Source organism: Atta colombica, unplaced genomic scaffold, assembly GCF_001594045.1.
Source record: "Atta colombica isolate Treedump-2 unplaced genomic scaffold, Acol1.0 scaffold78, whole genome shotgun sequence".
Classification (NCBI taxonomy): domain Eukaryota; kingdom Metazoa; phylum Arthropoda; class Insecta; order Hymenoptera; family Formicidae; genus Atta; species Atta colombica.
The window spans coordinates 813,404-825,994 of NW_017259570.1; the positions used below are offsets into that span (position 1 = coordinate 813,404).

The following is a 12,591-nucleotide window of genomic DNA, read 5'->3' on the forward strand; positions in this document are numbered from 1 at the left end:
GACTTCACTTTTTCAATAATCGATTTACACTCTGTTCATATGCTATTTTGCTATTTAGTGAAAATGTATGAATATAAATTTCTACAATATATTATATAACCTGTTATAAATACTAATAAATACAATTGAAAATGTTCAAACTTAACTTATTTAAAACTTTTCAAATCAGAAATAAAATAATAAAATATTATAATAAAGTATTGAATAAAAACTGTCACGGAAATTTCAAGAAATTTTTTGACTTATTGTCAAGAAATCTTGGTCTTGATAACAATTTCTTGTCTTGTCTTGAAATCAATTTCCAATTTCTTGTTTTGATCTTATCTTGTTTCAAGACAAAATCAAGACAAGATTTCTTTAATTTCTTGATGAAACATTAATTAACGCCATATTTCACAAACTACAAAAAAAAAAAACGATTTTGCTATTAAAAAATTTAACTAGATTTAAAAATAATTTTGCTGGACCATGAAAATAATTATTAAAACTCTTAACTGTTGATGACAATGTTAGAAAAAGTTTTAACATTTTAAGAACGATTGAAGCGTTCTGCTATTTTAGTCCAAATAAAATTATTATCAAATATAACACCAAAATGTGATGTGGATTTAAGACCCTTGATGTTAAATCCACACATTACAAAATTGTTCGGAACAAATTCTGATTGGAGATCAATTGTTCAATTATTCTTTGGAATTCCATTGTGTTCTCTAAGAAAAATTTCGATCGGAATTCATTCCACTTCAATTGTAATTCCTAAGGAATAATTCCAATCGAAATCTATTCCGAACAGTTCTATAATACGTGCCCTGAATATATTCTAGCTATGTAACTTTTGTATCAGACCTCTTCCTATCGCGACCGATTGCAAGAACAGACGTCCGTGAAAATAGCAGCGCTTTATCTATGCAGGACCAACACAACAGGCAATCTTATCTTAATGGGAAACTAATCGAGTGACGTATTGTGTATTGCATGAATAACTATTTAGAACACGAACAAGCGAGGTCAGACTATAAAACGAACAACAAAATCCGATTTCAGAATAATGATCGAGACCTGTTTCCACTAATATTAGATGAACTTTAATCTCAATTCAACTGGTTTATCTTTTTCTAATTCCGAGAAAAAGATAAAATGTAGATTAAATTGAGATTAAAGTTAGTCTATATCGATGGAAATCATTAGATATCTAAAATAATCTAGTTCTTTTCAGAGAAAAAACATCGATATGGAAAGATCGTTGATGCTGAGATTTAAGATACGGATTTAAGAAATATTTATTATTCTCTATTGCAATGTTTATTCTCCATCATAATTCATTCTAAATCTTCGGATCTTTAAAATATATATATTATGTGGAATGTTTAAATTTTTATGCCTGTTTTTACCAATGTAGATTGACTTCAACTTTCTCGATTTAATGTATTTTTCATTTTTTCCAATTTTTATTATAAAAAAAAATTAAGAACATTGAATTGAAATTAAAGTTAATCTACATTAGTGAAAATAAGTATTCAAAATAAAGCGACATTCTTCGGCAAATAAGAATTTAAATAATAATAAAAGAATTTAATAAATAAAATGAAAATGACTAAATAAAAATAAATAAAGTAAAAGTAATTAAATATCGGGACTCCGATTGCGATTCATATTTCATAATTTTCCTAATTTTTTCAAAATATTTCATTCTTAAAATCGTCAAAAATTGTTTCTGTTTCACATTACAATTAGATAATTGACAATTTTGCAAAAATTAAATAAACCTAACAGGTTTATTTTTTTCTTTCATCACTTTCTCATAATGAGAAAGTTATACTAATAATAATAAGTTAATAATAATAAGTTATACTAATCCAGTCCATCAATGCGATATAACATTTTCATGCTAAATCATTGATGTTTATAATAAAAAATAACGGATAATATCTTTTGTAGTAAGCAAGATAATAATAACATCGAGAATAATAATTGACAACGTGTCAACATGCGGGTGAACAAAGATGGCCTTTGAAAATAAGACACCTGTTAAAATCAATCATATCGCAAGACAAATATAAGCTCCAAAAATGCACTAAATTTTTTTACATGCAATGTCATTAAATTAAGTCAGTATATTAATAAATTACTGATTAATAAAAAAACTCGATTTTCTCTTTCTCTCTCTCTTTCATTCTTACCTTCTATCTTCCTCTTTTAGCAACAAAACACAAGAGACAGACAAATGGACGGCACAAGATTAGTGCTCCAAATTACTCAATCTTTCTCCTTAATTCGTCCTGTAATTATCACCGCTACGCGTAAAGGAGGCGAAAGAAGAAAAACAGCGTTGACGAGATCTAATTAATCCAAGCTGTCGAGGGAAGGAGAGGAGAAGGAGTGACTATTAAATGATTAAATTGGTAGGTTAGGTCGGTTCGCGACGTATCGACCGGTCGCGCCGTATTGACGACAAAATTTGGCGGCTGCCAAAATGGTCGGCGTCGTGTGTACTGTGTCTTCCGTCGTCTTTCTCTCACCTGTGGGAAGGCAAAAAATAAAGAGAGAGAGAGAGAGAGAGAGAGAGAGAGAGAGAAAAAGACTGCGGTGTGCGGCGTCTCATCGTTTCTATCACGTCTCACTTACCACTTCGCTGCATCGTCGTTCCGCCGGGGCGTCACAGCGGCTCATCGAGCATAATCCTCCGTGCGTGGGTGACGCGGGTAAACGGCCACCAGCGCGCTTCCTCGCATGCCACACTCGCAAGAGGCGACGAGACGCGACGAGACGCGGCCACTGAGATGATCGGAGTGGACGCGAGAACGTCGACAATCCGTAACGCGATACGACCGCACTTTTCAAATATTTCGCGTAGCCAGCCTCTCTCGCACGATTCGAGTGCTGCCGACGCGTGCGCACCAACGATAACTCGACGCGACGACACCGGTTGGCCGCGAGGAAAGATGGCCGACTCTCGCGCCCGTTCTCAATCCTCACCTAATGCCACCTGTCGCTGCCTCTCGGAAGTAACCGAGTGCCGACGGTGCCGATCATGTGACGCTTCCTGGGGTGAACGGCGTTGACGATGGTCGACAGTTCTTTGAGATCGTTACCACTTGGAAACGCGATTATCTTAAGTGAATATTTAATCTTTAAAGCCTGATTTTTTTATTTTTTTCTTAATTTTTGGTTTAAACTTAATCTCATTTAATTTGATAGTAATTAAAAAGTTGTTTTTTTAGTAATAATTAATCACTAAACTGCTTTTATGTAGTTTGTATGGTAACTTTAAAGTTCACTCATTACAAAATCATTCGTTTAATGATTGAGTACTAGTTACTAGAAAAATACAATTTATATGTTATTAGGTTAAGTTTAATCCAGAGTTGTGTTATATTTATTATGTTTACATAGAATATTTACATTAAGTTTACAATGAATCTTTTGCATGTAAATTTAATACAAACTGAATAATACCATTCAGAAAGAAGTAATTAAGTTTTAAAATAGTAATACACTTGACAAAAATTAATACTAATAAATAAAAATATAAGAACAAGAAAAACTTCAATCTAATCCAACAAAGAATATAGGCTTCAATGATTCTTAAATTGTTTACAAAGATGACATATAAAACATAGTTTATGTACTCGCAGTTTTTAAATTATAACCAAAAAATGAAAAACCGAGTCTTAGTGGATAGGTAAAGTGATCACAATATTCCAAGTTTTTTTTTAAAACCTTATTCTGGAAAAAAAAAACAAAAAATATACTCCCAGAAGTTTTAAAGTTTATTCCTTTTATCTTCCTCTATCTTATAATTAAACTATAACACATGATATGCTAATAATAAATAACTAATAATAAATAACTATAAAATAATAAATAACTAATAATAAATAACTATAAAATTGAAGTTTCTTGGGAGTGTTTTAAATATCTCACTCATCAACTTGCATATCTTTAAATCACTTTTGCCTAATTAAAAAGATTAAAGAGATGTTGATAAGTTATGCTTGATCATTAATTAGTTATGCTTGATTGACATGGATACATAATCTCATTACAGGGAATGGGTAGAGCATGTTGCATCTTGGGATGTCCCTCGGGAGGAGATGCTCCATCTCATCAGATCCCCAAGAATCCAGCTCTCTTCCAGAAATGGAAAAGCTTGATTTACTCCGAGAAAATCCAACATATGACTGATGAGCAAATAAGCAAGTGTGCTGTGTGCTATCGGCATTTTGCTGACAATGACTATCTAGTAACTTTTCGAGTAAGAAAGTTGAAACGTGGCGTTGCACCTTCCTTAAACTTGCCAAACAGACCAGATTCTAGTGTACCTATTATGATTAAAATAGAACCGCAAACATCGGCTGCGAGAAGAGAAACGTTTATTGCAAAAGAAGAGGTGACAGAAATTCCAAGAATAATAGAAGAATTAGAAACAACTCAAATTACATTATTCGAAGATATTCCGGAAGAAATTAAATCCTGCTCATTCGACCAGCCACAAATTTTATTAGATAAGAATATTGAGCAAATTAATTCAACGGCAGAAACATTTAAGTTAAATCATAGAGAAAGAACGTCGAGAAAGAAACGAAAATTAACTGCAAAACAATTGCATCTACTTCAATGTAAACAACAAGCCAAGCAATATGAAAAAACACCTTCGATACAAAAGCTGCTATCTTTTCTCACGCCTGCTGAAATAACAACTATTAAAACTAGAATACGAAAAGCAAGATATGCCCCAAGAATATATGTAAGAATATATCACAATATTGCACAAAGGAAAGCTTTTAGTCACTTAAAACTCGTAGAAGATTAGTAATTTATTGCAAGTTTTAAAATCAAGAATAGAAAATCAGGATGTGAAATTCTGCTTTGGAATGTCATGAAAAGCAAATCTTAGCAAATAAGAATTTATCGCATTTATATTGGCAAAAAAGAATTAATTTCATAATAATGAAGAGAATAATATTGTAAGTGTATATATTTTTATATTCAATATAATTATCCCTGATACAGAGAAATAATTAACTAACATAATTCATGTATTATTTTTTAATAAGAAAAATTCTAATACTAAATATTAGGTGTAGTAAAAAAAAATCCATTATTTTTGCATGAAATTGAATGGAAAAATAATGGATTTCTTTTTACTACACCTAATATATATTATCCCTTAATACACATTTGGGTTATTCGTATCCTGTCCATTTCTTTTCTTTGATTTATATAATACAACATTATATACAACAATGTATATAATAATTTATTGTATTGTATATAATAATTTATATATAATTTATCATAAATATATTACTTTCTAAAGATGTCAAAATATACATAAAAATTGCTTAATAATTTTTATATATTTGTATGTAAAAGTGATGAAAATTAATCCAGGATACGAAAGACCTATCATGTGTAGTTAAGGTATGTACTAAGGGTTATATACTGCAATATATATTTTTCTTACATGCATATTTAATTTTTATATTTTTTAGATGACACAATAAAATATTCAATATTTTAACTATACTCTTATACTCGTAAATTATAGTAAAACTGTAATTAATGAGTTCGGGAATTATATACAGATGGAAAAGATTCAAACGGACATGTTGGGTGCAAAGTTTCAACACTATGTCGATACAACGGTAGTTTTACTGTATTTTTAAAAACGAATACATGAAATATACATTTATAATTATATGTATGTATAATTAGTAGAAGGATTGTATTATTCTCTGAATATAGACCTCTGAATTCTATCTTATCACTAACGGTGTCGCAAAGAGTATCGTAGAACGTATTCTTTCTGAACACATAATCTTGATGGGGATTATTCGGTTGAGCACTTTACTCGCCGGTGACGAATACTTTTATTACGCGAGAGAATCTCTATACTGTAATTAATAAAGATTTGCCGTTTAGGAAACGCGATAAATATTGATCTGTGCGTAACCGATTTCGGGGAGAGAAGTGAGAGTGGGAAACAGGAATAAATTCGATCGAATTAGTACAAATAAGTAGTATACAACAAAAGGTAGCCTCTTTAGGATCGGTTCATCTATGCAAAGTGTTCCCGAGCGTAACATACATCCATGTTTGACGAATTACGTTGAAAAATATTTTCATTTAACATTTAATCTCTATACATCTTATCGATTTATTTTAGAGGTGCTGGATGTTTATATGCACGATATATTACGTGCAATAATTAATATAAGGTACGGTGTTTTACTCTTTTTTTTTTCCTCTATGCTCACTAATTACGAAATTGCAATATAGAACGTGCTCGATTCTACGACCGATCTAAAGAGTTCGTATTCGACTTTCGATTAAGAAATACTTTTCCTTTAATCGCATAATTATTATCTACAGTTCTGGAATGTCTCAATTTAAAATTTTCTTCGCATCATTGATTTTTTTCCGTTGAATTTGATAGTTTAAAATTTAAGAGACATGCTAATAATAGATAAAATATATTATTTTTGAGAGGCGACAGTCGAGGAAGGAAATTTCTTATATTTTCAAATATTTGAAAATCGTCATTTTATAATAATTTGCCAGTTAATTTAAGGTTTCGGTTAAAATTGGAAATTTCAAAATCTGAAATATATTTTTTTCATCATCGATTCAATATAGTAAATATTTTGTTTTAGAAATGGTCCACTCAAGTTCTTAAAATTTTGTGTTAAATTTTTAACATATTCGGGTATTTATTTAATATAATCTGTAGACACATGATTATGTTATTTAAACACTTTTTAACACTTTTAAACACTTTTAAACACTTTTATTAAATCGATATCCAACATTTTTAATATTAAAATAACATTTTAATAAATAACATAAAAATAATGTATTTTAAAACATAAATTCTAAGAATAAATAAAATATGTAAGGATATGTTAATTTTTAACAAACAAAATATGTTAAGATTTGTTATTTTTTAACATATCCTAAATATTATTTTACTGAAAAATAGTTTCTATGATTTGTTTACAAATTGTTTACAAATTGAGTCAGTATTCCTTTTTTTTGTGCTTATTTTTTAAAATGATATACCTTTTAACATATTCATCTTATGTTAAGTTAACATAAAAATTTGAGTGGACTATTTGAGACGTGAAGTATTAAATTTATCACACGTGAAATATTAAATTTATCACAAATTTTCCAACAGTGAATCAACATGCTGAAGTTACATAATCACCGGCTCGCGTAGCGTCTTATAATTAAGTAACTAATAATTAAATACATAATAGACAGACGAGAGACTTTTTGGTTAACAAGTACAAAAAGATTAATCAAGAGAACATATTATGCCTGTTCTTTTTAGCCGAACTTTTTGCATTAGTCATCTTCCTCGTTTTTCCCGGTAGAAAGAAAAAAGAGGAAAAATGAATGGTACAAGTTCAGCTGAAAAGAACAAACCTTTAATCAACTCTGATAGACGAGCAGGCTATCTACCGCGGCAAAAGCGAGGTCATTCTCTGAAATCTATAAATGAGAATCATATCTTCTGTACGAAATTTGTGAGAGAGACATCCGAAGAAGAAGTGCAAAAACGAATGGAGCATCCGTAAATGTACTATAACGGCGCGTTTATTCCGTGTTTAGGTCATACATTTTAGGCCTTGCGAAATGCGAGGATTGATTTTCATTTCCCTAAAATAGCACTTTGAATTACGAATTGCTTCTAAATATTCATCTGGACTGACTTGGCCGTTTATACAAACGATTCGATAAATAAACGCGCCTTTGCATGGGAGCAGTTTATGCGTATAGTGATGCTCGTGATCGATAGAATCGATAGGTACGCGGCTGCTCCTCTCGAAACGTGTGCGTTTGGACGAGCTACGAGTGCCGATCAACATCGGAGTATTTACTAATTTGATTGTATATCGCTAGCGTGATGTTGACCGACTCCAGGCATTCCCGGCAATGTGGAGCAAGACGAGTGGAACAGTCGAATCGAGAAATAAAAAGCAGAATAGAATTAATATCGAAATGATTTATTAAAATTTAGAAACAAAAATATGATCTACAAGCTATCCTAATCGCGCAGATTAGAAAAGGAATGTTCCTACATCGATTCTTTTCTTCAAATAAATTTTATAAATTATGCGACGTAAAAGTAATGACTGCTTCAAGTAGAAAAAGTAGCAACAATTATAAAGTTCTTGTACATTAATAGTTTGATACAAATATGTAAAAATATATTTAAACATAAATAATAATAAATAATATAGTGTAAAATATTATAATAATAAAAAAGTAGAAAAAAAAGAGGAATACTCTATATTGATTTTCTATTTTCTTCAAATAAATTTTCTAAATGTACGAATTCGATTTAAATTATGCGATATAAATTTTTAATTTAAATTATGATACGTAAATTGGCTGCGTTGTTGGAAAAAGTAACTTTGCAACTATAGAATATATAGTATATATAGTATTTGATATAAATATACCATAAATATATAATATATTTGAGTCATTATGAATAAATATAATATAAAATAAATACAAAGTATTATAATAATAAAAAAAATATGGTCGTCATTCACGATCGATCATTTCTCCGATCGTCGCGTTCCGTTGAGACGCGAATAAAAGAGTTCCTCGTCCAAACGCGATTCTATCTAATAAAACGAAATGCGTGTCATGCATATATCTACCTTGATAATTCTTGATACGTGTAAATGATTGTCTGTGATTGTCCGCGATTGTACACGTAGAATAATCACATTTCAACATCTCTTCTCCATTTTGTATGTCTATTTCAAGTACGCGAAAGAACGGGATTAGGAGAGAAGATGGAAAGGAGAAAAAGGGAGGCCTCGATATCTCCTGACAACGCCTTACATTACTTTCTCCAAGTGTTTGCGTGTCGGGGTGTGCTTAACGTTAAGGACACTTAACTTTGTATAATCTTACGTCATTAGTTAGAATAATAATCACACATGAACAAATGCTTTTTTTTTTCATTTTTTTTCTCCTTTTTTTAAATTTTGGAATTGCAAAAAAACGGGAAACAGGGCATGTATCATGGAACTATTCAGAATGGATTTTCGGATCGGAATTGTACCGTTTTTTTTCTTAGAAAATACTTTAATAATACAATTTATTGGCCCAATATTGGCTCCAACGTTTAATCAATGTATTATTAATAAATTATTATTAGGGCACAAGAAATCTAGAGAATAATTGAAAAATTCCGATCAAAATTCATTCCCAATTTCATAAAACCTGTATCACACTACGCATTGGAGATTGAGAATTGCAAATTGAAGATTAAAATTCAGCCAATTAAAACGAAATGTATTGAAATTAAAAATATCGTTTGACTGATTGAATTCTAATCTCTTATTCGCAAGAATTTTTAAGCGATTCCTAAACTTAATATTATTGTACAATTATTTTGTACAATATTATACGATGCCTTTAAACAATTTAAAAAAAAGTCTAGAATCTTCAATATAGGACGAGGCTCTCATCAGTTTCAACTTTAAAATAATATGAAAAAATTTACGACGGTAAATCGATATCTCTTTGCAGTGACATGTTTACATTATATGTACAATCATGATTGCTGCTTGAGAGCGCAAGCACAACCTTTAGATACTCAATATTCATATGTTCCAAAACATAAATATTATCGCGAGAAGAGGACGAAAAACTCTCTAGATGATTAGTAATCTTCAGTCTACAATATAGTGTGACACGGTTTTAATACGTGCCCAGGATCGACGTGAATTCGGCGCGAATCCGATTTCTCGATCCGCGATCCCGCAATTGCGAAGACGGGTGGAGGATCGGCGAATGTCGCTGTCGATTGTCTCTGAAGATCAAACCTTCTTTCTTTAAAATGATTCGTAGGTTTGTGCGTCAATTTCTGGGATGGCTGTAGTACGTAAACGATGATTATCTTTGTTTATTTTGTGCGACTGCGAGGCGACGCGATGTGCGACAAGACGTATAGTTGGGCGAAAATTTTTACAATTAGTGAAAATTTTGATCGCACGAATCTTCGATGAGGTATTCGTCGAAACATGTCTGTATACTTCCGACTAGCATTCTTACCTGTCGAAATCGATGCATCCACGACGTGTCCGATGTTTGAAAAGCGCTCGTCTCTAATTCGTCTCAATGTTCCCGCGACCGTTATTGTACTTATTTAACTTGAAGGTAGCAACGAAATACTAAACCTATACATACATCACACGTGCGTGCACGAAAAAAATTCCGAGACCCTTAGAGCCTTAGATTTAATATAGTGGTCTGTTTTCTGTTTCTGCACTAGATTCTTCTAGAACTCTCTTTCTTGCTTTCGAATATCAAACGTCTATTACAAATATCTATCTCACTTTTAGTTCCAAAAGTGTACACTAGTTCAGCCAACAGATCTCAGGCCTGTTCTTTTTGGCTAAACTTTTGCACCAATTAATATTTCTTCCTTTTCTCTCCAGGAGGAAAGAAGAGAAAGAAAGATGAACTGGTGCAAAAGTTCAGCCAAAAAGAACAGCCCTTATTATTCTACAATTAAGGTGCAGCCATAATAGAAGAAATAAGGAATTAGGAATAAAGAATAAAGATTTCAACCTATCAGAAATCGAATACACCGGAATACACGGTTTCTGCTAGGTTAGTATCGTTATTCCTTTTATTGTGACTGCACCATTATTGTATAATATTATAATAATTATTGTATAATAATTATTATAAAATAATATAATAATAATTATTGTATATTATTGTATAATATTATTAATGCTTCCTTTAAATAATTCAAAAGAATTCAAACCAAATCTCTGGAAATTCCTGATAGATATTACTGATGTAAAGTTTTACACAAAAATAAAAATCGGAGCGTGAGTCGAGTGTAAGAGAAGAGACAAAAATGAAGTTTTTAAGGTTCGATTCCAAAATAATATTACTTCAATCTCGGTTTAATTTACTCTTCAACTTTTATTAATTCTAAGAAAATTAATTCTTAGAAAAAGATAAATAATAAAGTTAAAACGAAATTAAAATTAATCTTACATTGATGGAATCGAATCTAAGAGGCGAAAACTGAGACAACGAAATATAAAAGATTTGTTTATTCTACTTTTTTTCATTTTGTTGTCTCAATTTTTGCTTTCTAAAAGCTTTATTTTTATTATTTTCCCTTTACATTCAATTTACTCTCCAATTTTTATTTTCGCCAGGGAATATTGTATCAAATATTGTGTAATATCAAATATTGTGTAATAATATTGATCGTCTAAGGGCCATTTTACTGAATGTTTGAACTGGCTTACAGTTACACAAACGAAGGGCCATGCGAGCTTTCGCGAACTTCCGAACCTGCTCTCACCGCGAATAGGGGGTCGATTGTGGATTTTGAAAGGAAGTGAAAATTATAAAAGTGAGTAAAGATTACTAAGATTGACCAATTAAATTATGAATACTAGTGAATTTGCTCACTTTTGTAATTTTCACCTCATTTGAAGATATATAATCGACCTCTAGAATAGTGAAAAAATTTGCATGTATGTATGTTCATACATATACTTTCACTTTTCATGTTTTCGCACTAGGAAAAAAATTACATGATTGCTATCCAGTATCGTAATGTTTACGAGGATGCGTAAGCGATAGTATAAGACGTTTGTATTTTACAAGTGAGGCATAACTTAACATGCACTTGAAAATCGAATTCCGCGAATCTTAAACATTTCCAATGAGGACAATTCGTTGTCATCGACAAATGAGAAGCAGACTTTCAAAATGCATTTTGTCCAAAATTTCTTTTTCTTTTTTTTTTTAGTTAGAAATGACGTAGTGTTTAATGTTGAATGACTTATATATTATAAGCTATTCTGAGATATTCAGAGAATATTTTTTCGTTAATTTATACGCTGAAAAAACATAGACATTTCAAAGTGCATTATATTTTTTTAAGAAACAAACAAAATGCATTTGTTTCACATTTTTAGCAATTGTTAAGTAATTTCATTTAATATTTCACATTCTACTGATTGACATGTTATTTTCTATAGTGCGTAATTTTCTTGAATACGTAATTTCTTTCTTTCTCATTTTCTGAAAATTACAAATTTTAGACAAAATGCATTTTGAAAGTCTTCTCCTCAATTCACGGAAGAACTAATAAGTTCTCATTGGCTTGAAATAAAATGCCCAAGAAACACATCAAAGTCAACACAAGAAGTAAAAATGATTTTATTCATAATAATCAAACATTTTTTGTATGACACAAAATTAATGTCAGTAATATGACTGCTACTCAATGAAAAGATGACTTTATGCTGGTCTCATAAATTCAATTGCGTGAAAATTTTTTGTAAATGTACAATGGTATGTATCACTTCTCATCATCCAATGTGTGTTTGTCGAGATAAAAGAACTGTTTTTAGCTGAATTTTTTGCATGGTTCATCTTTTCTCTTCTTCTCTCGAATGTGAAAAATGAATCGTGAAGAAGAACTTTAGCTAAAAAGAACAGATTTAATTCATAAAATTTATTTACTGTTACAGTTTTATGGACGTTTGAAATTAAATCTTGTAACAAAAATTCATCATACAACTG

At 30.7% G+C, this 12,591-nt stretch overlaps 2 protein-coding genes across 3 annotated transcripts in view; one reads left to right on the forward strand and one right to left on the reverse strand.

Moving 5' to 3' along the window:
- LOC108692684 (septin-7) overlaps window positions 1-2,850 on the reverse strand; it is a 44,926-nt gene extending 42,076 nt beyond the window's left edge. Inside the window, exons 1-2 of the mRNA XM_018201065.1 lie at window positions 2,626-2,850; window positions 2,293-2,294 (exon numbers count right to left, since the gene is read on the reverse strand). Of these exons, the coding sequence (XP_018056554.1) occupies window positions 2,293-2,294; window positions 2,626-2,638 (15 nt within the window). The 5' untranslated portion in view covers window positions 2,639-2,850. The remainder of the gene's footprint in view (window positions 1-2,292; window positions 2,295-2,625) is intronic.
- Window positions 2,851-3,012: 162 nt separating this feature from the next.
- LOC108692643 lies at window positions 3,013-4,832 on the forward strand. 2 transcript variants are annotated; one of them, XM_018200990.1, is made up of 2 exons: window positions 3,013-3,116; window positions 4,049-4,832. In XM_018200990.1, exon 2 carries the CDS (start codon window positions 4,052-4,054, stop codon window positions 4,811-4,813), a length of 762 nt encoding a protein of 253 aa, XP_018056479.1. In that variant the 5' UTR covers window positions 3,013-3,116; window positions 4,049-4,051; the 3' UTR covers window positions 4,814-4,832. The 2 variants fall into 2 exon arrangements, with proteins under 2 accessions (XP_018056479.1, XP_018056480.1); XM_018200991.1 differs by lacking the exon at window positions 3,013-3,116 and adding an exon at window positions 3,158-3,469.
- The last annotated feature ends 7,759 nt before the right edge of the window (window positions 4,833-12,591 follow it).